The sequence below is a fragment of the Penicillium crustosum genome (assembly GCF_028827405.1).
Source record: "Penicillium crustosum strain IBT 35664 chromosome Unknown utg000004l_segment0_segment0, whole genome shotgun sequence".
Classification (NCBI taxonomy): Eukaryota; Fungi; Ascomycota; class Eurotiomycetes; order Eurotiales; family Aspergillaceae; genus Penicillium; species Penicillium crustosum.
Window position 1 is genome coordinate 1,555,043 of NW_026623125.1, and position 26,123 is coordinate 1,581,165.

The 26,123-nt window shown below is 48.9% G+C and overlaps 13 protein-coding genes across 13 annotated transcripts; 4 read left to right on the forward strand and 9 right to left on the reverse strand.

Annotated features, from left to right (window-relative positions):
- Nucleotides 1-117: 117 nt before the first annotated feature.
- Nucleotides 118-1,325, forward strand: N7487_009653 (RNA 3'-terminal phosphate cyclase-like protein; the record flags this gene model as incomplete). Its single annotated transcript, XM_056877383.1, has 2 exons — nt 118-142; nt 205-1,325. The coding sequence occupies 2 exons, from the start codon at nt 118-120 to the stop codon at nt 1,323-1,325; spliced, it is 1,146 nt and encodes a 381-aa protein (XP_056725963.1).
- An 86-nt stretch (nt 1,326-1,411) lies between these two features.
- On the reverse strand, nt 1,412-1,681 carry N7487_009654 (uncharacterized protein; the record flags this gene model as incomplete). The annotated part of the gene is made up of 2 exons (XM_056877384.1): nt 1,412-1,610; nt 1,665-1,681. 2 exons carry the CDS (start codon nt 1,679-1,681, stop codon nt 1,412-1,414), a joined length of 216 nt encoding a protein of 71 aa, XP_056725964.1.
- A 281-nt stretch (nt 1,682-1,962) lies between these two features.
- On the reverse strand, nt 1,963-2,374 carry N7487_009655 (uncharacterized protein; the record flags this gene model as incomplete). Its single annotated transcript, XM_056877385.1, is given in 3 exon segments — nt 1,963-2,087; nt 2,104-2,197; nt 2,318-2,374. 3 exon segments carry the CDS (start codon nt 2,372-2,374, stop codon nt 1,963-1,965), a joined length of 276 nt encoding a protein of 91 aa, XP_056725965.1.
- Nucleotides 2,375-2,392: 18 nt separating this feature from the next.
- On the reverse strand, nt 2,393-4,272 carry N7487_009656 (tellurite-resistance/dicarboxylate transporter family protein; the record flags this gene model as incomplete). The annotated part of the gene is made up of 2 exons (XM_056877386.1): nt 2,393-2,495; nt 3,077-4,272. The coding sequence occupies 2 exons, from the start codon at nt 4,270-4,272 to the stop codon at nt 2,393-2,395; spliced, it is 1,299 nt and encodes a 432-aa protein (XP_056725966.1).
- A 1,934-nt stretch (nt 4,273-6,206) lies between these two features.
- Nucleotides 6,207-8,028, reverse strand: N7487_009657 (uncharacterized protein; the record flags this gene model as incomplete). Its single annotated transcript, XM_056877387.1, has 2 exons — nt 6,207-7,917; nt 8,003-8,028. The coding sequence occupies 2 exons, from the start codon at nt 8,026-8,028 to the stop codon at nt 6,207-6,209; spliced, it is 1,737 nt and encodes a 578-aa protein (XP_056725967.1).
- Nucleotides 8,029-9,048: 1,020 nt separating this feature from the next.
- N7487_009658 (J-type chaperone JAC1) lies at nt 9,049-9,885 on the reverse strand (the record flags this gene model as incomplete). The annotated part of the gene is made up of 1 exon (XM_056877388.1): nt 9,049-9,885. The coding sequence occupies one exon, from the start codon at nt 9,883-9,885 to the stop codon at nt 9,049-9,051; it is 837 nt and encodes a 278-aa protein (XP_056725968.1).
- A 296-nt stretch (nt 9,886-10,181) lies between these two features.
- N7487_009659 (putative pre-mRNA splicing factor) lies at nt 10,182-11,796 on the reverse strand (the record flags this gene model as incomplete). The annotated part of the gene is made up of 2 exons (XM_056877389.1): nt 10,182-11,665; nt 11,718-11,796. The coding sequence occupies 2 exons, from the start codon at nt 11,794-11,796 to the stop codon at nt 10,182-10,184; spliced, it is 1,563 nt and encodes a 520-aa protein (XP_056725969.1).
- Nucleotides 11,797-12,370: 574 nt separating this feature from the next.
- On the forward strand, nt 12,371-13,759 carry ppmA (type 2C protein phosphatase PTC7; the record flags this gene model as incomplete). The annotated part of the gene is made up of 1 exon (XM_056877390.1): nt 12,371-13,759. The coding sequence occupies one exon, from the start codon at nt 12,371-12,373 to the stop codon at nt 13,757-13,759; it is 1,389 nt and encodes a 462-aa protein (XP_056725970.1).
- A 789-nt stretch (nt 13,760-14,548) lies between these two features.
- N7487_009661 (uncharacterized protein) lies at nt 14,549-16,561 on the reverse strand (the record flags this gene model as incomplete). The annotated part of the gene is made up of 5 exons (XM_056877391.1): nt 14,549-15,081; nt 15,142-15,361; nt 15,417-15,783; nt 15,850-16,324; nt 16,438-16,561. 5 exons carry the CDS (start codon nt 16,559-16,561, stop codon nt 14,549-14,551), a joined length of 1,719 nt encoding a protein of 572 aa, XP_056725971.1.
- A 1,785-nt stretch (nt 16,562-18,346) lies between these two features.
- Nucleotides 18,347-19,805, reverse strand: N7487_009662 (phosphatase PAP2 family protein; the record flags this gene model as incomplete). Its single annotated transcript, XM_056877392.1, has 3 exons — nt 18,347-18,762; nt 18,818-19,352; nt 19,425-19,805. 3 exons carry the CDS (start codon nt 19,803-19,805, stop codon nt 18,347-18,349), a joined length of 1,332 nt encoding a protein of 443 aa, XP_056725972.1.
- Nucleotides 19,806-21,478: 1,673 nt separating this feature from the next.
- Nucleotides 21,479-21,799, forward strand: N7487_009663 (uncharacterized protein; the record flags this gene model as incomplete). Its single annotated transcript, XM_056877393.1, has 1 exon — nt 21,479-21,799. The coding sequence occupies one exon, from the start codon at nt 21,479-21,481 to the stop codon at nt 21,797-21,799; it is 321 nt and encodes a 106-aa protein (XP_056725973.1).
- Nucleotides 21,800-21,895: 96 nt separating this feature from the next.
- Nucleotides 21,896-23,035, reverse strand: N7487_009664 (uncharacterized protein; the record flags this gene model as incomplete). Its single annotated transcript, XM_056877394.1, has 1 exon — nt 21,896-23,035. One exon carries the CDS (start codon nt 23,033-23,035, stop codon nt 21,896-21,898), a length of 1,140 nt encoding a protein of 379 aa, XP_056725974.1.
- Nucleotides 23,036-24,708: 1,673 nt separating this feature from the next.
- Nucleotides 24,709-25,973, forward strand: N7487_009665 (phosphosulfolactate synthase; the record flags this gene model as incomplete). The annotated part of the gene is made up of 6 exons (XM_056877395.1): nt 24,709-24,903; nt 24,980-25,017; nt 25,072-25,109; nt 25,168-25,247; nt 25,320-25,402; nt 25,464-25,973. The coding sequence occupies 6 exons, from the start codon at nt 24,709-24,711 to the stop codon at nt 25,954-25,956; spliced, it is 927 nt and encodes a 308-aa protein (XP_056725975.1). The 3' UTR covers nt 25,957-25,973.
- Between the last annotated feature and the right edge of the window lie 150 nt (nt 25,974-26,123).

The following is a 26,123-nucleotide window of genomic DNA, read 5'->3' on the forward strand; positions in this document are numbered from 1 at the left end:
CCGGACTTAATTATCGGCCCGGATCAACTTCCCTCCGTCAATTTTTCTTTTTCATATCTCGAATCCAACAGCCAGACTACAGTGTTTAACGGCGAGAGTCTTGACCAACCACACAAAATGGCCACCTCTCAACCCCCCTCCGGTTTACATCCCATCACAATCTGGTATATCGCTTGGTCTTGTCCACCCTCACCGGCCGCACAGTCCACATTTCGCAAATTCGTTCCTCGTCGCCCACGAATCCGGGTCTTGCGCCTCATGAAATTTCTTTCCTCCGCCTCCTAGATGCAATCACCAATGGCTCTCAAATGGAGATCTCATACACAGGTACCGTGCTTGTTTACAAGCCGGGTTTGGTCACTGGCAGCACGGCCGGTACTGGAGCCAGCGGCGGCATGATCACCTACGAGATTCCGTCAAACTGTAGCCGCGGACTCAGTTACTTCCTGATCCCGCTCTGCCTACTGGCCCCCTTCGCCAAAGCACCCATGAAGGTGCTCTTCACAGGACCCGGTGTCATCACCTCGTCGACGCAGACTGGAGATATGTCCGTCGACAGCGTTCGCACTGCGATCCTTCCTCTGTACAGACAATTCGGTATATTCAACAACATCGAGCTCCGTATCCTGAAACGCTCAAACACCGGTCCCAACGGCAGGGGTGGTGGTGGTGAAGTGCAGCTCGTATTTGGCCACCAGGTCCGTCTGCCGAAGACTCTGCACTTGATGAACGCCGGCCGCATCAAGCGCATCCGTGGTGTTGTATACTCGGTTGGTGTGTCTGGCTCGAACAACGCTCGCATGATTGAAACCGCCCGTGGTATCCTCAACCCACTTAGCCCTGATACTTATATCTTCTCCGACGTTGCATCTGCGCCTTTGGTACCAGCCCCGGATAAGACCAACCCCCAGGCGAAGAAGAAGATCGGCCTTGGATTTGGTTTGTCCTTGGTGGCAGAGTCTTCCACAGGTTGCCTCTTCTCAGCTGATGTGGCCTCTCCGCCACAGGGTGGTCAAGCCCCCGAGGAAGTTGGAAAGCAGTGTGCATTCCAGCTTCTGGAGACGGTTGCCAAGGGAGGTTGTGTGGCTCCTGCGGCTGCCACAACCATGTTCACCCTCATGACCATGGGTTCGGAGGATGTTGGACGGCTGCAGGTTGGCCGAGAAGTGATTGCTGATCCCAACGTTATCCAGCTCGCTCGTGATCTGTCCAAGTTCGGTGCGCCCGGCTGGGGTATCCGTGACGCACCTGACAATGGAGATGGAGATGTGATTGTCAGCATTGTCGGCCGTGGAATCGGTAACGTCGGCAGAAAGGTTGCTTAAGCTGATGTGGACGGCTTTCGCACTTCATCCCAAGTCTACCAGCACTCTGAGGGCCGTCTTTGCCAAACAATTCTGGAAGTCTCGCCTCAGCAGTTCACTCCTTCCCAACGGACGGGGCCACATGGTAGTCCATCAGATGCCGTCGGCGTCGCGGGCTTCTGGCCGTCTGTCCAGTGCGCGCCAGCTCCAAGAAGCTCAAGACGTTTCAAGGCTTGACTATCGAGCATGACCTCGACCTGTCGCTCCACCGCGACGAAGCCATGTGCGGCAAAAGACTGCTTTTTCCTGTCATCATGATACCCAAACAAAACTTGCTAGAGCAAGGTGACAATCTCTTACATAGGATTCAATATCATTGTCTTCTCTTCTACTTCCACTTGTACTTATACTTCATACATATTGACATTGACATAATGGTGACATACAAATTGCCCAGGTGATCAGGTAAAAGTGTATCCTGAGGCCATCGACTCTGTTCTTTATAAATACCCCCCTCCCCCTCTTTTTCCTCTTCTCTTCTTCAACTCCCCAACTCTTCTTTTTTTCCTCCCCATCCCTCATCCTTTATCTTTCTGCACCCCCTCCCTCCCCTCTCCCACTTACCATCTTACATTTCATCTTTTGGGTTTCTTGTTCATCATTTATCCCCCGCCTTCTGCTCACCGGTCCCGGGGCAACCTGGTGCCGACTGGGAAGTGAAGAGAGGGACGTTGTCACCATGTCTGTTCTTCATTTTTTCTTTCTTTCTTTCTGCAACGTCCTCTGCCATTTATCTCACCATCTATATGCCATTTCCCCAGCGACGGCTCGCACCTCATCGTGGTGCTGGGGTCCAGTAACCCTTCGGGGTGAAGCCAAGACGAGCCTGCCATCTATGACATCTTTGTGACATTTGTTTATATCTGACGTCTGTTTACACCTTGCTTTCCATCTCTTGTTCAATGTCCTCCCACCCATCCATCTTCCATATTTATCCCCCGCCTTCTGCCCACCGGTCCTGGGGAAACCTGGTGCCGGCTGGGAAGTGAAGAGAGGGACTTCGCTACCATGTTGGAATGCAACGTCTTCTACCATTTATCTCGCCATCTATTTGCCATTTCCCCAGCGTGGGCTCGCACCTCATCGTGGTGCTGGGGTCCAGTAATCCTTCGGGATGAAGCCAAGACGAGCCTTTTCAATGTATTTTTTTTTTCCTGGCTGGACTTTGGTCTTTTTTTTCTCCTGTGTAGTGTAATGTAGTGTTCTTGGCATATGACGATTTCAAGGTAGGGCTTTATGGTCGCGTGACTTGTCTTTTTGTTTTGGTTCTTGAACTCCATACTTGTCCATAAGGGCTTGGTCTTTGTTTTTGTATCACTAAGTAGTTATCAAATGATTGCAATGAAATTATTTATTCTCGTTCTAATTCTATTGACACGTAGACGCTAAGAAAATGGAAGATCAGACAAGACATGAGACGCCGGAGATGCAGAAGAGTTCCAACAGGACCAGAACAAAGGCAGAGTGCTTGAACGCTTTTGAGATGAAAGAGCAGAAATCAACAAGATCAAAATCAGAACGAAAAAATAACAACAATGAGAGATGACAGAAGTGTGTGCAATGAAATAAGACGAAAGAATGCAAAGAAAGGTTGTGCAAGAAGCCGAGAAAATGCCCAAAGTGACAAGAAACCAAAAAAGAGCACAAGAACCAAGAATCCCTCGGTCGGAAGAGCATCTCAGTCCGAGGTATCCTCATCCTTACCAGGATACATAATATCCTGACGATAGACCGCGAGACCATGATTCACAAAGACAAAGATGAACATGCAGACAATGCAGATGGTCATCGCCGAACCAACACCCTTGATCGCCGCACTATCAAACGCATTCCCAAGGGTAATAGTAGCAATAGTAAACCCAGTATTAGGGAAAACCATCGCCCACCAGCTGAGATGGAAGTTCGTCGGCGGCGCCCGGATAACCGCGATAGCAGCAACACAGAAGAACCAGAAGCTCAGCGCCCACAAGAACGCGCCCGCGGCCAACGCCAGTATCTCCAACATCCGTCCATCAGCGGCAGTATCCTCACTCCCCATCACGTTGAATGTCTCGGGAAGTCCCTGCGCCATACCGACCAGAGCAAGCGCTGTGAAGGCTGGTGGTCCGACGCAGATGAACATCGCTGGTCGGTGTTCCCGACAGGGAAGTCCGCTCTCCATCAGCCGTCCGATATAGTGTGAGTACATCATGAACGAGATGCAGAAGCCTAGACCTTGGAAGGTCATTCCGGCGGTGACGATTGGGATTGCTGCGCGTTCGGGCTGGCGGGAGGAGATGACGGATGCGATTGTGCCGCTGAGCATGATTGGGAAGGCGGGCAGGATCCATGAGGGCATCATTGTTTGGAGGCGGTAGGTGTGCGAGGTGAAGACGAAGGAGTATTGTACGACAGCGACAGTGAAGGTGCAGAAGCAGTATATCCAGAAGAGGACTTCGAGAGTTGTTGTGAAGGATGGGGCAGGGTTGTCACCGAAGTACTTCTCCAGACCGGTGATCATTGTTGCGATGGAGAGCCAGAAGGTTGGGAAGAAGAGGCCTTCACGTTCGTGACGGAGGGAGTTGAGGGCTCCGCCGTGGAGGATGAAGCGCGCTGCCATGAGAGAACAGACGAGGGAGAAGAGGACGAGGTTGAAGAGGTAGATGGCGAGGCCGATCTCGCGGTAGCCTTTGAATTTGTTCGGCTGGTTCGCGATGAGGAGGGCTAGGCCTCCAGCACTCATGGTGAGGGTGTACCATGCCCATGTAAAATGGCGGAGGCGTTCGCGGAAGCTCAATGGGTATTGCTTCTCGCACTTCTCTGAGTTCATGAAGGGTATGTCGGAGTGAGAGGATGCTGGTGCAGATGGAGGATGATGAAGCTCTTGGCTGTGATTAGGGTAGGCCCCTAGTAGAATTGGATTGGACATTGTGTGTATATAGAGTGGATGGTTTGATGTATGTATAGATGAAGCCCTAAGGTTGGCACATAAATGAAAGGAGTATAGAGTGAATGTATTCAAGACACTATAGACCAATGGGTCATAGAAGCAATAGAGAAGCAAAGTCAAGTGCAAAGAATTGAAGAATTGAAATGATAGTATGAATGATAGTGAATGTAATGAAGTGGATGAACTGGAAGAAGGAGCGAGAGAGGAGATGTTAATATACTAATTCAAAGAGTATACAGGCATATCAATTCCATAATTCCATAATTCACTGAAGATCAGCCAAGAAGTTCCAAGACTATACTTTTTTTTAAAAAAAAGATTAGAAACCGGAAAGGGAGTCTATACAAGGAAGACAAGGGTAGTCAAGGCAATGGAGTTCTTTGAGACGGACCTACCAGCAGTCTCAATCGGGCATGTTCGACTCCATAATTCAAACTAAGAGAAATCTATAAGAATAGATCGGCCCAGGATATTGGGCTCGGACGATTCATCATACTCCAATCTGCACCAGGGGGTGGCGGTTAGTTCGTCTAGGGGTTCCGGAAACACTGTGATCCACTGCGGATCTGGGCAGGTTAGACCCAGATACAAGAAAAAACTTCGATGCCTAGGGGGTGTGGTGAAGTCAAGAGCATGGGACTCTGCCAAGAACATATAGAAATCATTGAGGCGTAGCGCTGTTTCTTTTTCTGGGCAATCGATATAACCTGGTCCTTGAGAGACAAGAGTACAAGGCTGATTGACAATTCATAACCAGAATTGTGTCAGTTCAACATCATTCATTTGAATCAGAGACCTGTTACTCAGATGATGAATCTCAACCCCGAATTCATTCGGCCCGACAGTAATTTCCTTTTTGTTTCACGCCGAACCCTCCCGATAGGGTATATAGGAGGTATAGAAAAGTCTAAACCGGGATTCCAATGCGCGTCCAACGTGCCTGAACGCCAAACGCCAAGAACGATGATCTACACATCGTTGACGGTCCGCTGCCAAGCTTTAGTTCGGTGGCTGTGAAGGGCTATGAAGAGGGAAGAGATTAGTGAACACGAGGAATCGCTAGGTAACACCATTGCGTGTATGCACAACGTAGTAGAACCATTTTTCAAATTCTATGCAGAGTACACGCAATGGATGAAGATCAAGGAGAGAAGTTGTAAAGTTGACGTTGAGGTGGAGTTCGGAACGTTGACGTACTCGGAATTTCTTGGCTGTTTTTTTCCCCTGACCTTCTCTTATCTTCACACAGCCCCCGTTAAAACAACACTATTGACACCATTCTCGCCAAGAACCCAATTCCGACATGGATCTTTGTCGATCAGTCGATCATCTCTCAAGGGATTCTTAGGATTGTCATTGGTGAATGAGTTGGCTTATCTATCGCCAAGATGCCCAGCCTTGTTCTGAGAATCATATGTGATGAAACTCATGAAACTCATGAAACGATGTCATCAAAAATCCACATTATCACATTCAGGGTCTGGCTCTTATGGAGTCGATGGAGTTCTTAGTCTATGGATTCGATAGATTCTATGGATTCTATGGATTCTATGGAGTCTATGGAGAGTCTATTGATTTATCAACTCGGGATCCCACTGATCACCCGGAACCTTACATACAACCATGGGACAATATAAAAATCACATTCATTCAAAACAAAACAGAAAAAAAAAAAAACAGCCAAGATCATGCAGAACAAAAGGGAAGATAATGCAATGCACCTCGAAAATGTCAAATTCAAATTATGCAAAAACGCAAATGCAAAATGCAAAATGCAACAGAACGCCGGATCCTTCAAAACATCTTCAGGGCAGCAACGCATGAAATCATATCTCAACTTGATGCAGAAAACCAGAAACACACCAAAACTCTAGGCATTCCAATCTCATACCCAATCACATCCCAGCATCCACTCACATCATGCGGTAGACAAGATCAGAGGCCAGCTCCGTGGTCAAATCCAACAAGGCACGGAGACTCTTAGGGGAAGTGGTAGTGGAAGTGGAAGTCTCAAGTCGATCCGTCTTGGCATCCACCGGCCGCAAAGAAGGTGTCGCCGAGACCGAATCCTCCGCCGAATGATACCGTGCCAATTCCTTCACGTTGCATGCCGCATAGTGAACCACCAGTCGGCGTAGCTGGTTCTCCCGAAGCTGTGTCGCGGATGTTGGCGAGATCGGCTCCAGTCGGGCCGTCTTGGTGTAGGCGTAGTGTACCAGCTCCAACACCATCTGTGCCTTGGTGGCTGCCAAGCCGTCTAGAATCTGGGAGTCACCCAGATCGGCGGTTTCGAAGTCCGCCGAAGACAGTCGGAGCAGGTCGCGGTGCAGCTTTCGGAGGCAGAGCTGGGCCAGAGCAGGGATTAGGTACCGTGTGGCGAAGACGTAGACTTTGGCGTGGAAGGTGATGTAGGGGAGTTCGTTGCTTGGCGTCTCGACCGGGGTGGATTTGGAGGTGGTTGGCTCGTCGTATTGTAGGGAGGTGAACTCGTCCCATAGGTTGAGGCCCGGCTCGCAGGGTGAGGTGGCCTGCTGGTTGGCAAAGGACATGTCGAGCATTGGTCGTTGGCGCTGGGCTTGGGTAATGCTGGTGCCTTCACTTCTGTCCTGAGTCCAAGAATCTTCCATCGGTCCTTCCGGAGCAGGTGGTTGTTGTTGTTCTTCTGCAGGTGCGGGCTCTTGGGATGCAGGTGCCGCTTCAGGTTCAGGTGCAAGTTCTTCAGCTGGCTGTTCCCAGTTCTCAGTCTGTTCTGCTTCTGGTTCTGGTGCAGGCTCTGCTGTAGCCCATTCTTCAACGGGCTCTGCTGCTGGCTCTGGGACAGGCTCGGCAGCAACTTCTGGAGGTGGTGTTGATGGCGGCGTAAGGCTGACAGGTTCGACTGGCGCGGGAAGTTCCTCTTCGACGGGCTCTGCTTGCTTTTTGCCCTTCTTCCCTTTCTTTCCCTTCTTCTTGTTTGCCTTGGGTTCTTCTGGTTCCCATGTCGCAGGTTCTTCGGTCGGAACCGCCCATTCATCGCCGGCAGGCACTTCCTCGGCTGGTGGCTCTGGAGCAGTCTCCGCTTCGTGGTATGTCTCTGGCTCCGGCTCTGTTACCTCGACTGGAGCCTCGGGCTCTGGGGCTGACTCCACCTCAGGCTCTGGCGCAAAGGTTGGAGTAACCGGTTCCTTGACCTCGACGGGCGCGGGCTCGGACACAGGCTGAGGTACTGGCGGCTCGGGTTCAGGCGCAGACTGCTGGTACGCTGCTTGTCCCCGATGACGGAACTGTGGTGGCGGCGACGGAGCCGGGGGTGGAATAGTCGACGACATTGAACCAGTCCGGTAATTGCCTCTCCAGGTGGCGGTACTCGGCGAGCTCTCGACTACCCCAACCTTGTGTTCTTCCTGGACCTCCCGCTCGGGACGAGGGACACTATAATCGCCGGTATATGCATACTCGGTGAATGCGACGAATGTTTCGACATCATCCTCTTCCAGAACGGCGATTCGGTGTTTTGATTCCCTGGTCGGACCGTTCATAAGATTATGAAGTGGTTTGGAGACATGTTCGGCCAGCCCCGACTGGATTGTCAGCTTCGTATGTCGTGGGCCGACAAGGAAGGTGAACGGCGGTGAGTGGACGATACTGAAGTTGTTGAATTAGCGGTCTACTCACACCTGAGTGTGTATACACCTGAGTCATAGACTGAGATGAGATGCGCTCTCCATACCTGCTAAAATTGGGAACAGACTCCATGAGAGAGACAATTGACCTTCTACAGAAGGGATGAGATGAAATTAATCTACGTTCTAACATGCAGGATAGTCCCATTAAATATTTTTACCTCCGATTCCCAAGGCACCGGAAGGGTTCTTGGGCAAAGGTAGTAGTCTGCAACGTGTGCAGCTGTGATGGGGGCAGGAAGCATTTCCAGGACCCATTGTACTAACGCTAGACCTGATGACTCTATAAAGATATGCGAAATGGGGCCAAAATGAGACTTGATGTTGTCGTGTCTACTCGCCCTACACTATATTCTCGATGTCTGGCTTGTTAAACCCTCTCAATACCAATAACCACCCTCCATCTGTTCATTTGAACCCATTTGATTGAAATGCCGCTCTCACCGAGACCAAAAAACAACGCAGAAGAACCATAGAGAGCAGCCATACAGAACAGCTGGTCATAACTGGATCCTGGACTGTCCAATTGTCGGGCGACGTTGGCGTCAGCAGGTTTGTGCCCAATCCCCAGCCTCGAGAGAACCCAATCTGTGGCCTCACTGGTTGGTTTGTTCCTGAGAGCTCCATTTGGAGTTTGAAGCTTCACTTATTTTGAATTTTTTTTTTTTTAATTTTGATTTGTCTTGGATATTTGCGATATTGCGATATTGCGATATTTGGGATGTAGCGGTCAATGGTGACAACGATGCCCTAAAAAGGTACCTAATTTATACCGAGGTTGGATTAGCAAGGACATCTACGGAGTACAAAAGATATTTATGGATAGATTTACAAAAATAGGTATTTCAATCCTTTCAGGACTCGTCTACGACAGGTTGAATATATTCCTTGCCCCTCTTTTCCCTTGAAACAAGCTTAAACGACTGTCCTATGGGGAAAAAAGCACCCAAATCCACGACGATAATTGGCACCCGTAGAATATATACTTCATACATCCAAGATTCTCTAAATGTCATATGTAAAAAAGAGTAGAGTAGTCTATCCAAATAGTATATCCAAAACAAAACATCCCATAATATACAAAATAAATCATTCAACTACTATGCATCAACCGAATCTCTGTGTTCCCAGGCTCCCACTCCCTCAACCCCTCCCCAACACTATACCAAAATCGCAATCGAATACATTCCTTCCTCGCTGCCTCCAAATCCCCCTTCTCAAACGCCTCCCCAAGTCTCTCCACACACTCAACAATCCTCCCCTCATTCTCCTTCTTGAGCCCATTGATCTGCGCCTCCGCATCAGCAGAAGCCCCAACTTCTTCAATAGTCTCCTGCACCTCCATAACTTCCATCAGCGTCTCCGCATCAAGCGCATGCTTAGTCGACGCGTCTTCCGCCGTCACGTCGATCCCATGCCATTCCCGTAGAATGTACTGGGCCCGCTGCAGCGGGTCCAGAAGCGTCCGGTACGCTTCGTTGATCCGGGCTGAGAGACCCTCGGCAAGCTGCTTCTCTGCTCCATTAGGGTATTTGTCCGGGTGGACAAGACCTTGCAATTGGAGGAATTCGCGGCGGAGGTCGCTGGTTGAGATTGCGAACGTCGAGCCAGGTGGTGGACCGGCTGGTAGCGTTCGAGGGAAAATCGTGTAGTGGTTGGTTATGTCTGGTGCGCCGGCGAGGGTGGATTTGCTTGGTTCTGTTGGAGTAGAGGTTTCTGTTGACGCAGCGCGGCGCTGTCTCGTAGGTGTCTGGATTATGGGAGATCGACGTGCTGGGAGGGTTGTGAGTCCTCGCGCTGGCTGGCGATATCGGCAGAGCATGCATGCATCTTGGCTTGTGTTTGATAGCGAGTTGGTTGGCTGTGAGAGTGGCCGTTGGGTTGCTGTGCGACAGAGATGCTGCGCAATTCTCTGTGAACGGAAAGCCATGACTATGTAGTATGTTTATGGTCAAGGGAAGGTCAAGAGAAGAGCTATCAGTTCAAAGTTGACAAAAAGCCCTCGGCGTACCGCTTTACGTCATCCCCGCATTTGGCACGTGACTACCATTCAGGAACAGACTACGAAGGATATAAGGATATCGACCTGGATACTTGAGAATTCTTACATTCTTACATTCTTACATATATGTATTCAGCGAACTACAGCTTGTTCTTTGGATTGTATGCCATTTCCAATTAGGAGGCACAAAGTCGATAGTTGAAGAGCCAATGTATAAACCTGGATCATTCAATCCCCCAAAGCTTCACAGTACGATCGTGACCGCAGCTAGCAATCCACTTGGCATCGTCACTGATGTCCGTGCTGAGAACGTTGCCCGAGTGGCCGCTCAGCGACTTCACGAGGGACCAGTCATCCGCGCTAAAGATGTTGACACTCTTATCAAATCCACTGCTCACAAAGAATGTGCCTGATTTCTTGGGCGAGGGCGCCTCCGCTGCTTTATCGGCAGCTGGTGGAGCGCCATCAATGTCCATCCCACCGTCCGTAGAAGGCAAGAATGACGCAGACTCTACACCCTTGTACCAGCGGAGATCCGATACCACGCTCTTATGAGCACCAATTCCACCCGTCTCCTTCATCTGTCGCAAGTCCCAGCATTTGACCCAGCCATCCCCGGAACCAGACAGTACCCGGTGACCATCAACACCCCAGTCCATACCGTAGATCTCGCGGATGTGGCCGTCGAGAATCATCACGTTGCGTCCTACCCGCAGATCCCAGATACGTCCGATGCTGTCGAATCCACCACTGGCCACAAGAGAGCCATCGTTGTTGAACGCCACTGTATAGACCTCTCGCGAATGGCCTTCTTGCAGCAGAAGCTCGGTTGCCGTTTCAACATCCCACAGCCGCCATGAGCTGTCGAAGGATGCCGATGCTGCATATCGACCCGAAGGGTGGAACTCGGTACGGCATACGCGGCCCGAGTGGCCAGTTAACGTAGCCAGCGGCTTTTCTTGGTCAAGGGCCCAGAGGTTGAGATTTCCTTCGCCGCCTCCGGAGATCAAATTGACAGTCGAGGGTGAGACATTCGAGCTGGGGAGAGTGGCGCCGGGGAACCACGACAAACCACCCACTCGATCCGTATGCGCCTTCAAACTCGCTTTTTCTTCCAGGTTGGGTACGCTGAGCAATTTGATCCCACCGCTCCAGTTTCCAGCAGCGATTGTCTGTCCATCCGGCGCGAATCGACAAATGCTAACCGGCCGATCGCCAGCAATCTGAGACCCGTAAAGATCAAATCCTTGTAGCTTCTCCTTGACGGCTTTGCGATGTTTGATATGCGTTCGAAGTGTAATTGTTGATTCGTCCTTAAGCCGGGCCACACGAGCCTTTGCGCGGGGCAAAGAATAGCGCGCAATATATTTCCGCGCCTCGAGTAAATCATTCCCGCCCTCTGTGAAGAATTCTTCTTGTTGTTCCCCTTCTTCCTCCGCTTCTTCCATTTCTATCTCGACTCCGCCTTGTTGCTCCGCCATGTCGGTCAACAATTCACGCAGACGATCGCGTCGCTCTGATGGTCCTTCGCCGAATAGCGTAATGGGCTCCCCAAGCTCTCGTAGTCGTGAGCGTACTCGTGTGTCATCTGTTGGAACCACCATCGCTGCTGCTCTCCGTTTCCGTTCAAATTGTGATAGAATGGCGGAGGCCCGCTCGGTTGGGATACCCCCTGGGGTAGTGGGCATATCATAGTCTTGGTCCGTGGCTATATTTTTATTAGTAGGCGTCAAATAAAACGTGTTTCGAGAACGACTTACGAAGATCGGCATAGCTGATGCCCCCCATGTCTGTGTCTTCCGTCTCCTCGACATATGCTTGTCGCGCCGGGTGCATCATATTGGGCAACTTAGAAGCTTGTGCTTCTCCAGTAGCTCAAAAAGCAGATTAATAAAGACTTGCGCTTGAGTAAAAGAAAAGAATTGGGGTATCTTGTAGCGAAGAGAAAAAGGTTGGCGGGAGAGAAGATGTTGCGGGCGGCAGAATAATTGATAGACTTGGGCGGTAACGCGTTGAAGAGCATACTAGTTCAGGTCTGATCAAATTGTATATGTTTGACTTCAACTACTCATGAGGATAGTATTTGAATTTATTCTTGCTCTCCCTATCTCCCTCTCTCTTTGTATAAATATATGTCCTTCCCACACCAAGTCCAACCCCATACAATTTAATAATTTCTGCCTGAGAAATCTGGTATCCACGAAAAATCAATGACGCCAGGCGGTCGGACGATAAGGGCGGGTACTTGTCTTATCCGTTGAGATTCGTTCAGCTCCTGGATTTTTTTTTTGGCTTTCTGGCTTTTTGATTCAACCTTTATACCTCTTAATTCCTCTTTCTTATTGTTCCTCTCGCTCTCAAATAGGAGGCTCATACTCCACGAGGGAACTATACATAACTTCCCAAACCTGAGATGATCCCGCCAAGTGTTTCCTGTAGAGCCTGCAGTTCCGCCTGCAGTAGCCTACAAGCCATCGTTCGAGACGGCGTCTATTCAATCTCCACCAATCCGAGCACATACACACCCTCCCTGTTCAAATCCCAACATGTCCGCTTGTCCTCCCATACCGCAAGGCTCAGACCAAACACCCGTCTAAGCCTGAATCTAACCCGCCAACCCTCCCGCCGAGCCTTCCACGCAACCCCAACAACCAATTTCGAAAAGCCCTCGTCCTCAACCCTCTCCTACCGCGTGGCCGTCTCCTCCTCTGGCAAAGGCCGCCGCTTCCACCCCATCAAAAATGCATACAACTTCGACCCAACAGCAGACGCCCTAGGCGTCTCAAAGGACAAGAACTCTGTCAGTCGCCGTCGCAACCGCCCAGACTCAGGCGAAGACGCCTTCTTCGTAACCCGCATCGGAAACCGCATCTCAGACTACCAAGACACAAATGCCGAAGCAGTCGCCTTCGGCGTCGCAGACGGTGTAGGAGGCTGGACGGAATCCCGCGTCGATCCGGCAGACTTCTCGCATGGATTGTGCAACTACATGGCGGAGACCGCGCAGACCTGGCATGAGCCTGCCGAGCGCTTGCACTCGAAATACCTCATACAGGCTGGATACGATCAGGTCGTGGCGGATCCCAACATCCGCGCGGGTGGGAGTACTGCATCTGTTGGCGTCGCGTTGCCGGATGGACGGGTCGAGCTGGCCAATTTGGGTGATTCAGGCTCAGTGTTGTTGAGGAGGGCAGCGGTGCATCATTACTCGGTTCCGCAGACCCACGGTTTTAATACCCCGTACCAGCTTAGTGTGATCCCGCCGCGCATGCGGGCCCAGGCTTCTGTCTTTGGTGGGGCGTTTTTGGAGGATTTCCCCCGTGATGCCTCGGTCACAAATGTGCAGATGCAGCATGGAGATGTGCTCATTATTGCCACCGATGGCGTTTTTGATAATCTCAACAACCAGGATATCCTCAAGCTCATCACGAGCCGCATGGTTATGACTGGCGCGTGGACAGCTACAGAGTCTGGCGTTGGGGTCTCGGAGAACCTGCGTGCATTGGCTGCGCCAGGTGGATTGGCTGATGCTCTTCCCACTCCATCGGGCTCGCCGCTTTCCAAGGACCCGGCTAATACCGAGTCTGGACCTGAGGATGGAGTCACGTTGCAGTCTGTTCTTGCGGCCACGATTGCTGGCGAGGCGAAAATTGCTAGTGTCGACTATCGCCGCGATGGGCCCTTTGCTAAGGAGGCTCAGCGCTACCACCCGGGTGACTATTACCGCGGTGGAAAAGTTGATGATATCTGCGTTGTAGTTGTCATCGCTGTCGAAGATGGCGTTGGTGCGAGTGAGGCATGAGTGATTTGGACAGGAAATCTGGGGATTTCATCGAACCGGCGTCATACTGTGTTTTCTTTTTCATTTGGTTTCGAGGAGCATGATGTATAACTGCATCCATTATATATAGAAGGCGTGGGGATTTTTGGTTTTTTGCAAAGAGCTGGGCATATAAGCATTTCATGCTTCTCCCGTCGATACGTTGACTACATTCAAATAGACATTTTATAGAAATAACCTCAATTGCATGGAATTTAACCTTCCACGGAGTCTTACATCCGTTCCACTATTACTATTTACTGGTTTACTGGTTTACTGAACAGCTATTATGGATCCTTGTATTCAAGAGCTCAATACATGCAGTGAAGAAGACATAGCCTCTCCATTACGTACCCTTGGGGACCTTTCTGTTCATTTTCACGTCATAAAACAACATTCTTTCCGATACTCTGGGCCCAATTTGGTACACAATGGGCTCGACATCGAAAGAGATCCTTGGAGTGCAACCTCTGGGAAAAGACCCAGAACCAGGTAACTCCCATGCTCCATGGCCAGGACACAAGTCAATGTGCAGAAGCCACTTCAGAAAGAAAGAACAATCACATTTTCAATTGATTCAAAGAAGCCTTGCTGGTTGGTCCAGCCCCGTATCCCAGTATTGCATTGGCAGGTGACAAAAAAGATAAAAAAAGGAAACAAACCGGCAGAACCGCGTAGATTGAAACAGAGACAGAGAAGAGAACATGAATGAGAGCGCAAATGGAAAAGAATAAGAAAACAGACATTGCAAAGTCGTGATTCTTAGACTACTTAAGCAGTAGCCTCGACGGACTTCTCCTCGGACTTCTCCTCGGACTTCTCCTCGGTGGGCTCCTCAACTGCCTTCTCCGGCTTTTCTTCCTTCTCCGGCTCGGGGGCCTTCTCATCCGCGTCGGGCATGGGAGAATCAACATCCTTGGTCGACTTGGACTCAGGCTCCTTCTCCTCTTCTGTCTCCAGCTTGGGGGTTTCAACGCCATCCTCCTCCTTAGATCCGTTAACCGCAGGCTTCTCATCCTTGTCAGCAGGGCCGGGAGTGTCCGCGTCCAGGATGTTCTTCCAGCTAGACAAGATACTCATAGCACGGTGGCGGAAGTTAAACTCCTCATCCCGAGGAATTGAGTTAAGCTTGACAATCATCTTAAGGACCTTGTTAATCTTGGTCGAACGGATGATCGACACCTCCAAGTCCGAGTGCTTCTCCAACTTGTCAAAGTAGCTGGCCATACTGGCCATCTCATCTTCCTTGGGGGGTTGGTCACGGGAGATGAAACCCTTCTGAAGCTTGTGACGGAGGAACAGAACTGCAATGTACAATAAGCTGGCCTGATCGGGATCGTCGGGGAAGACGGGGGATTGCGTACTCTCTTTCTCCTTCTTCTTTCTCAACTCCTCTGGGTCAATGGGCTTTTCGGATTCCTTAGCATCGGCACTGTCTCCTTCGTCGCTGGCAGCGGGAGCTGCCTTGCCCTTCTTGGCAGGTGCCTTCTTGGTCTTTGAGGGAGTCTTCTTTCCGGTGTCCTCGGCGGGAGCCTTGGGGGTGGTCAACTTGAGCTTGGTGTTGGACTTGGGAGTCTTAGCGGGCTATAATATTGTGAGATGAGCGAGATCAAAATCGCAATGATCCTGTAACACATACCTTTTCCGTCTCAGCATCGGTCTCAACGTCCTTCTTGCGCTTCCTAGAAGGAGCCTTGGATTTCTTGGAGTCGTCCGCATCCTCCATCTCAACATCAGTCTCAGCACCCTTGCTCTTGCGCTTACCCTTCTTGGCCTCCTTTGCGGCCTTGGCAGCTGCCTTCTCTGCTTCCTGAGCTTCAAACTCAGCCTCTTCCTGGTCAATAGCTGCCTGGTGCTCGTTCAGGAGCTTCTTGAAGTACTGAAGGTTGTGGCCCTCGGATGCGACCTTGTAGGCATTGACGAGTGATTTGCTTTTATTCTTCTCGGAGATGTTTTTGCACTCGGCAGGGTCGAGCGGGGTCAGGTTGGTGTTGGGAACCCAGGCACTGTCAAAAAAAATAGTCAGCAGCAAATTCGCGTCTAGCGTAGAGGGTGCGCGGATGTTGACTTACAATTCATTGGTGTCGAAGAACATGACGGGGAAGGTACGTTCATGGGCGCGTCTGCCATCGTCACCATACTCGCCTTTGTAGGATCCATCCTTCTGCATGGCGGTAACGGGGCGAGTTTCAAGCAAGCTGGGAGGCAGAATGCCCTCGTCACAGATGATAGCGGGCCAGGGCGCATAACTGCGAAGGCGTGCAAGATAGGTTTGGCCGGGCTTAGCGTCCAGGTGAGTGATGCGACTCTGGGACTTCTTGCGGCTCAGCTTCTGAGTGGCACCAGTGGAGGTGCGACGGTTCTTGGAGGACTTCTTTGCCGAGGCAGGGGTTCCGTTGGTCTCCGCGGGCGCAGCAGCCTCTGCATCGGCAGGTGCAGCTTCGGCAGTTTCGCCATCAGCCTTGGCCTCGGGAACTTCATCAGCGGCAGTAGGCTTATCGGCCTCAGCTTCAGCGCCCGCGTTCTTCTCGGTCGTGGCTTCAGTCTCTGGAAGAAACAGTGGGTTAGTGTCGCACAGAAACAGGATGTCCCGACCGGGGGACAGCGCTGGGAAATAGAGGCGCAAAATGATTGAGTGATATCAATCAGTCCATGCTTACCGGCAGGCTTGTCTTCCGACTCAGTCACACCCTCAGACTTCTTCTCGGAGTCAGTGGGTTGCTCAGTAGCGCGCTCGGGCTGGTCGCCCTCGACGGGCGCAGACACGGGGGTATCATCAGCCATATTGGCAAGCTGGGATGATATAAGTTAAAAATCAGTAGGCGATTGGTAGATTGAAGCTGGGGTAGGTGGTGGGTGGAAGCTTCCAGGGGAGGTGTAGGAGAGATGTGGAGAAGAGAAGAGAGTCGCGAAAGGCGCGGGAACTTCAAGACGCGTCTGAGAACGGAAGACCCCCAATGACGCCACAACTTTCAAGGTCACCACACAACAAGTAAAACGGTGAATTGGAGATGATGAGGCTGATGGTTTGTTTTGTTTTTCAGATCTGAACAGCCTTGGGGAATGGTATTTGGAGTGGACAATGGAAGAGGGTTGCACAATGCGCATAGGGGCTGAGATAGCTCTGAATAGCTACATACCTCTTTGATGTCGATAGATAATAGGTGCATCAAAACGGGGGGCATGTATTAGAGATGTCAATACGATGTATTGTCAACTCCTAATAGGTGTGAAGAGGGGGAGGGAAGAGGAAGTGGCAAGTGACCACTAGGATGGTGGGATTGTCTATCCCACAGATCGTAAATGTTTCGGCATAAAGCGAAGAAACAACCGAGACTCTTTCTGATCTCCTCCGTCTCGCAGGTTGATGGAATATAGCACACAGCAGATGAGGGGTTCGACGTCTCTTGCTGTTCACGGGTATGTCTTCAGAGTCACCATATATCTTGGCAACACGGCGCAAAATCAATTGGTAATTGATATGCAGTTAATTGGTGGTTGTTCTTGAGGAACATCTTCCCGTCATTCATATGTCTTGTATACTCTTGTATACCCCACGATATTCCGGGCATGGCTGAGCACATGCGGATGAACCTGGCATTCTTCGTTAGATTCCTTTCACTCCACTGCAAGTTCCTCGATTCAAACCAGACCATACTGCAAGAAGAGTGACATGTTCCTTTTGTTATAGGCTATAACAATCTGGTCCAGAGCTTGTGTATTGGTGTTGGGTACGATTTGATCACATTTATCTTCAGTCGCATGCAGTCCGAATCTCTTTGCAAGCAATCACAATTTGTCAAATAGATTGACAATATAGATTGAGGTTGCCAACCGTTCTTGAGATCGTATCGAATGATATGCAATCACTTCACCGTGAGCAGATCGTGAAATGAACGGTCGTCTAGGGAGCTTGCGATTCTGTACCTCGACATGACTTCACGTTGTCAACTCGCGGCTCCCGTGTCGGTGACGGCGACGACGTACATGTTATGAAGCACAATATAATCGGGATTGTTGGGTGTTGAATGGGGATGGGCGAATACGAGGGATAAACGAAACAAATCGGACAGGTTGATTTCTGGTTCCTGGACGCATCGAGAGTTCTATGTAAGTGCAACCCCCAACTAAAGATGATGCTTTTTTTTTCCTAGGAGATTTTTATGTTTTTATATCATACACCTAAAAGAAATATTATTATGAGGTTTGCTTTGTATATTTAGGTTGTCTTTGTATATATGTGTATAATGTATAAATATACGGTCATAGTCATGTATGTTACTATGTAGACAAAGGATGTTGTTAGATCCTCAGATGCTCATCTTTCAGGTTCTTCTGGCAAACAAAGAATCTTAATCTTACTTGCATAAACATATTAATTGGCCAATTAGGTACAGGAGAGGAGACACAGCAGAGAGAACTGGGTAACAATAACTAGAAGGTCCATATGCACAGATTATAAACCAGACCGGTCTGGCTGGGGGTTCATACAGGGTATCAAGTTCTAAAGAAAAGACGCTGAATCCAAAGTCGAATCGACTAGGAAATGCCAAACCCTAGTGAGTGGACTCAGATGCGAGCATGCTCAGAAGCAGTTTCACTCGTGGGGAGATCCTCTTCAGGGATATCGAGAAGTGACGGTTCCGGCTTGTGGATCCGGACAAGGCAAAGGAAGTAGTCCTCCAGTGGCAACAGATTGAGCAGCACCCTATTAAAATACCACCCCAAGGCACATACAAGAGCTCCCGCAACAGCGTCCAGAATGAAATGGTTGGCTGTGGCAACGATGGCCACAAGGATGGTAAACGGATATAGGAAGCCGAGTGTGACGCAAACAAGGCGGCGCCATGACGGGAGATTCAATCCCAGGATTCGGGTCAACCTAGTACGCAGGATTGTGCGCCGGTGGTGTTGTGGCAAAGGGATTGTTATCAGTGTGAGGCCGATCATTAAAGAGTACCCAAAATGCAAGGAAGGCATTGCCGCTGCTGACAGTAAGTCAAGGATTCATCGAGAAAATTCAGGTTAGACAAAACTTGCCATATTGATTACAGAAGCGATTTTCTGTCCAAACACTGCCTGCTCCGTTGATACCATGCACCGTGTCCACGAACCCATAACTGCGGCCGAGATCCGCCTCTTCACCATCCGCGACTGGGTCACTCAGTAACCGAGGTGGCATGCAAGGCCAAAGAGTGAAAACCACAAATGCGAGAAGATTGCACACAGCCAAAGTCCGCCGGCGGGCCTGGTATAGTAGAGGACCTGCAGGTGACCCACTCACAGCACCCCTGGGCTTTCCAGGCTGAGCCTCGTCGATTCGATTCCGCACGGTAGTATAGTAGTAGAGCCAGACAAGAAACGCGATTGTCCCGGGAATGTGTATGAAGGAGTATATCCAATTGATCCAAGGCATGACAAGGGGCTGGCGAAGGAAGCGCCTTTGAATCAAGGTCTCCCAGAATATACCCAAATTCTCCTCGATCACGATTAGCTGCAATGCATGTCTCCTCGCAACATCGACGGTGTCATCCTTGAGAGTGACGGCGGTAAAGGCGCGACCGAGCTGGTACGTCTGCACGAATTTATGAGTTATGGGTTTGGCCAAGGCTATAGATTAAGGAAGCACATAGCAAAATTCACCTACCCAGTAAACCAAAGCCCAATACCAACATTCCACCAAGAAAGGAAACTTTCGAAGCAACCGACTGAGCAAGCGGTCTTGGAAGACGATCGTATTCGGGGATGACACCTCAAAGTTCAACCCTAGGAGTCTAATCTGTCGCTTGTGCCATCTATCTTCTGGGACTGGCGGTGAGCGGGACCGAGAGCCCAATAGGCCATCCTTTGTCGATTGGTCTGAGTATCCCGACTCCAGAGAATCAGATGAAGTAGCTCGTTGAAGGTCGTTCGAGTTCCGTCGGCTGTAACGTCGAGTCGAGGATGATCCCACAGAGCGGTTGATCCAGGTGCCTCCAAACAAGAGAACAATAACCACCAGAGGCTCTATGACCGCTCCAGCTCCCATGATGTGGCTATCAAAGGAACCAGGATCTATGTACCGCCTCTTGAAGTGAAAAGGGAAGGAAAAAAGAGACCCTAGCAACAACTATGTATCTTAAGAATGAGAGGATTTGAGGTATGGAGGTAACTGAGGGGGGTTCAGGGCCATCTGGTTGTGTTCAAAATAGAGGGATGACCAGGGCAGGTGCCAGGGCAGCCAGAGCAGCCAGGACAGCCACGGGAGTCACCGGAATCAACAGCTCTGGAATCTTTTTTATTTTTTTAGAATTTTGCATTTTTACCATGGACATACACCCATACACCGGGGCATACACCGCATATCGAATGCTTCGTAATGTTTCAAAAAGGTGAGTCCACAAGGCTGGCTTGGTTTCTTGGCAGTCGTGGATGCAGCGGACAGATAACATCCCATACTTCGGTCCAACCCGTTGATTGGATGATACTGGAATTATACACATCATACATCGGTACATAAAAAAGTTATACGATAATGCATGTGACATCCTACCATATTGGCCTCAACGCCAAGACATTATACTGTAATTTTAACGTCATATTAGTTATACGTCGTATTCGTACAGGTCGTACTTGTGTATACTTCGTATTATAAAATATGCATAAAGTACCTCCCTCGGACCTCCTCTTACCGATCTCCGAGACACCTTCGCCTTACACAGTCTCCGGCATCCGAGCCGGCGCTAGTCTTAGTATATGTTAGCGTAGTCTTAGTGTATGTATACACAACTACCCTACCTAGGTATAGTTATTCCGAGGTACCTGTCCAGGTAGTACATATGTACATATGTTTTAAATTTTACTTAATAGTCACTGTTTATAGGCTCCTCCATGATACTAACAAGGACAGTCCCAAGCATATCTAACTGAATACAATACCCAGTGTCTGTATTATGGACCAAAATCTGGTTATCCACAACAGGAAGATACACAACATGTCTTTGCTCTATGTTAAATACTTTTACTAATATTGTAAAAGAACGATGATATCTCCATGCAAGAGACAATCTCTCGATTTTCAGCACAATGGTAATTGACGGTAAATCGGCTACCGAAAGTGGCTACATTAGACGCTACATTAAGCTCCCTTTTTACCAAAATCCAATCCTCACTTCTTACAAAGGCTCGTTTGTCCACTCACTCGAGTAGACTACCCCGCTGTTCCTGAAAAGTGCAGTCATAGGATAACAGCGCTCAATGTCTATAGCAAATTGTTGGAATTGAGGGTTATCATTACCCTCTTTCAAGTTACTCTGCACGTACTTTTCAAGGTGACGCTTTTCCAAATCGGATCGCCTTCCTTACCCCGAGAAACACACTTCGGTGGGAAGATTTTCCTCGGCTTCAACATTGCTTGGCATATTCTGATATATAAAGAATGGCATTCCGCCGATCCATTTTGGACATGGCTATTTCCACGCTCTTCATCATAAAACAACGCACAGGCACGCCCCGCAGAATAATATGTGGGTATCCAACCTGGCGCCTCGGGAGCCGATTTTGGAAAGTACCTAGGTAGAAGACGTGATCCATATGAGTCAGTATAAGCCATGCACATTGCATACAGTTCATTTGAGTACTTGGTATTCTCCATCAATCCTTCATGGCCCAAATTCACTTCCACCTATTAGAAAAATAGCTTGAACTCACCGATCTATCATCATGGGCAAAACCAAATTCCGCCTGGAAGATCTTCCGTTGGAAAAAAGACTCGGAATCACTCGATACAATAGAGATGACTGCAATGCCGCAATTCGTGGCCAAAAGATTCCTCGTGGTCTGGGACTAAAAGTCCAACGCTTCGCTGTTATCCGTGGCATTCGACACCACAATGGGTTCGCCCATGAGTTACGCGGCGTCGTACCGGAGTTCACTCGTGCACTCAAGGATAAACGTGCGATGTACAACATATCGGCACTTTTCTTTGAGAGCGCCGATCTCAGTCTGCCACCGAATGCGATAAATTATCTTGAGGATAGATAAAAGCAGAGAAACAGAAAAGACACAGAAGAGCAAAGCAAAAGCGAAGCAGAACAAAGTGCAAGCCAAGCTAAACGGAAATATCAAAAAGAAAAATTATCATACTTCCTTGAAAGAGAGGTCTTCAGGAGGCAAATTCTCCCCAGAGACTGAGGCAGGGGGAATGGCTTTTCGGGGGAGTAAATCAGGGCCGAGCGTTACACCCACAAAGTCCAAATGTACAACGCTGGTCCACAGAACCCACCCTTCCCATGAAATCTGTAGGATAAAGAAAACAGAGGCATCGGTTTCGAATGCATTGCAAATCTCAACTTTCATGTTCGGCGGGAGTGAGCGAACGGCTTTTGAAAAGCTATCCACAGCGTCTCGTTGCCCCTCAAGCGTCAGCTTCACCAGCATGTGCTTTTGGCTCACTCCAGATAATGGCCGAGGGAGGCGGGATCGACTAGTATCACTGAACGCAAGGCTAATTGCCCTGGTGCCGCTAAACGTTTCAAACACGGCGTGGGGGGCATGCTTAGGCTTCTCGACTTGTACTTGCTGGTACCACTCAGCCGTTGTGAAATTCTGTTGGTTCTTAAACTTTTGCACGGCGCGGGACAGTCTTTGGGTAAATGAAGCGGTACTTGAGCGTACGGACGCAATTTCATGAACTCCACACGCCGCAATGATATGAATATTCGTGGTCGAGTTGGGCTGCCGTGCTGCAGCAGCCGCGTGGCAGCAATCGAGTATTACCAGAGAATCCACTGACTGTGCAGATTCCAGAGTACCTCTAATAGACCGCCACAGAATTCTTTTATGACGTGACGTAAAGCACAGAGCATCATCATGGAGGCCACCATGACCAACATAAAAGAAAATGAACAGAGAGGGTAGTGACGACCGGATACATTGTCCAAGGAGTTTGTTGAGATTCTCTTGCAGGCTCCAGGCTGGTGTTTTGTCCGAATTCGGGATCACAAATCTGTTACATTGGACCCCAAGCGGTTTCAGAGTTGATTCCATTGTCACCATATCATTCTCTGCGCCAGTTTCATCGTTTTCCCACCGGATCAATATGCCAATCTTTCGCACATAAAACTTGCTCCGTGCGGAAGCTACTTTCTTCAGCGCTGCTTCAAGGTCAGGAAGCTTTCTGGTCGAGACTGGTTTGGTTGGGAATGAGATGGGGATAGTATTTAGGCTTGCGACCACAGATTGCTTTGCGGATAACTTTAATCCTGGTAACTGCGACATCTTGCTAAGAGAACAAAATGTCAGTCTGTGCATAAAGTGAGGGACTGATCTTAGCCTCACTTCTCGGTCAGATAAGACTAGCAAGGTTGTAGAAATCAGAAGGGTGATTGTTGTTTGGTGAAGAAAAAGTAGTAGTGCAGAAATCAGAAGGTTGATCGTTGCTTGAGGAAAAAAGCAAGGAGATTGTTGTTTAGCAAAAAGAAAAGTAGTGGTACAGAAATCAGAAGGTTGATCGTTGTTTGAGGGAAAAAGAAAGGACAGTTAGGAAAGGGGAGGAGGGTAGTGTTTATATCTGTGATTTTGCTTCAATTGGGCGACGGCGACCATCCATGGATTCCGTTGATCCTATCTATTTTTCTCTTTATTATTTCTATTGCTCTCTTGTTCATTCTATTGTCCTCTTGCTCATTCCTATTGTTAACTCATAACTCTCTCACCTTCAATCTCTCTCCACCCGCGCTTAAACTATATAATAGCCCTAGAGGTAAGATACCGGAACTCTGGGGTAGTGATATACAAGAGCCTACAATGTATCCAATCAGTCGCCTGTACCTAAGCCCTGCATAATCCTTAGCACGCTAACCGCTCCACTCTAGGACGCCTAATTCTATAAATGGAATCATCCACTGCCCTTAGGATTGATCGTAGTATACTTTGTTAAGTATACATTACGGCGAAGTCCATATCGTGGGATAGTCACTAGAATATTAGGCATAGATATTGTAGTGGGGAGGTAGGCTCCCCACTACGATCAGTACATATCACCTTTTTGTGTTTTTTTTTTTTTTTTTTTTCTTTTAAATATTGTTCAGGCGTTATATAAGCGAGCATTGGGATTTGAGGTTACTGTCGAAGTCCAAGGTCAATACAGGGTGGAGACAGGGTAATCCCCATACATTGGTCGTACCACAGATTTCTGTCAGGTTCTATAAAGGGCATTATCTGCCATCAAGAAAGGCATAGTTACTCTTTACAATTCATGGGCCCGGATCGGATGAGGTTCTATGGTTCTTACAATAAGGATTGCTAGAATAGGCATAGTAGTTTTGATTCTACTATGGTTCATCCTACCCTGTCCTACCTCGATTAAGTCCCTAGGTCTGAATTTCTTCTTTCTTTTCTTTCCTTTTCTTAAATATCTCTGCCTTTGACTTCAGCAAAAACTCTCACTTATATTTTACCTTTACTAGGCCTTGACAACTCCCATAGGACTAAAAAATATTTTGGTCCCATATCCTAGTCCCATCTACTCCTATGGGACTTATGGGACTAAAGGAATTCTGGTCCTATAACCCTGTTAGTCCCATAGGACTCCCGTAGGACTTATAAGACCCCTATATGGTCCCACGCTAGTATAATTTTGCCAAGAATTTCCTCTTACGGCCGCACAAATATACATAGATACGTACATATACTTATGTATCCATGGATGTATTTATGTATGTAGTAACTACCTATTCCGTGGGAACTAAAGTAACTACAAGTAATGTGATATTTGCTTATTCCTACGTAATATCTAAAATTTATTCGATGAAGTCTGTTTGACGTCAACCCTTCCCAAACATACATCTCCATGGAATATGGAATTAGAACATGAATACTTTACCTAGGTCTAACTCAACATCAACTCCCTAAATATGTTACCTGCTAATTCACTTACAGCCGGGCGTGTCATGAGCTGTGCCTCATCCCAGGCGGCCATTGCTTTGTCGACCTCATCCAGACACTTCTCTACCACCCCGAATACTTACCAAGGAGTCACTCTTTTACAAGACAAGCAAAATGGATTTGGCTTCGTGCGGTCAAACCCTAGACCTGCCAAACCCAGAACAAGGGGGGTCACTGAGATCAGAGGCCCATACTACTCAGTACGTGCCATATAGTTCTATCGTCTTTTTTTTTTGTTCTTCTTCCTTTTTTTTTCGTGGAGTTAACCTAAATCAGGTCATGGGTAAAAGATATCTCGGAGATATCCTCGAAACGTAATATTCCGAAATCCAGCTACTCATCAAATGATATCTGACAGCATTTGATAGGATGGCCGACCATGTAGATGGTCTCAAGTTTGCTGGAGGTGAGTCCCAACAGGGCTTCGGTCCTCGCCAGAAACGAGAGCGCTGAGACACACCCAGGTGCTTTTTCTCTCTTTCACGAGAAACCACTACAGGAATTGGTCGATCTGGCCCATCAGCACGGCGTGTACATCTCAACGGTAAGACTGTCCTAGACCAAAAAAATTAGCACATTTGGAAGCATACTCTTGACACTAGGTCCCTTATTTCAGGGTGGATGGGCTGAGCATCTCCTTACACACCCCGATCCAAATACGGTATTTGACCGCTACTTGAAGAAATGTAAGGATCTCGGGTACGTGCATCCCCAGCTCGAGGTCCAAGAGCCTGGAATATAAAATCTGACTAGTACATAGACTCGACGTCATTGAACTGTCTTCCGGTTTCCTATCAATCCCAGAGGATGACTGGCTCCGCCTTATTGACAAAGTGCACTCATACAAGTTGGAACCAAAGCCTGAATTGGGGATTCAATTCGGAGCCGGTGGGGACACACCTGCCTCGGGACTTGAAGCAATTGGGACCTCAGACCCCGGCAAATTGGTAAACTTGGGTCGTAAATTCCTTGACGCTGGCGTGAAGCGGTTGATGATCGAATCGGAAGGCATCACTGAAAACGTCAAGTCCTGGCGGACTGATGTGGTGTCAAGGATTATGAAGGAGCTTCCTCCTGAGCGTGTCATGTTTGAGGCTGCAGATCCCAAGGTCTTCAATTGGTACGTCCGTGAGTTTGGTGTTGATATCAACCTCTTTGTGGATCACAGCCAGATTGTGCAGTTGGAATGCCTGCGGGCTGGCATCTGGGGCACTGCCGACACCTGGGGCAAGATAGTATCATTCCGGCCATAATCCTCGGAAATTTTGGGGATTGAAATGCATTTATTCTTGCCATATCAGTGTATCAATGCATTATCCCATATTTTAAATCCAAGTTCATTCGATGTACGACGCTGGAGGTGCCTGGGCAGTATTCCACGGGTGGGATGAACACGCTTAGTCATATAGTGGAGTCCGGG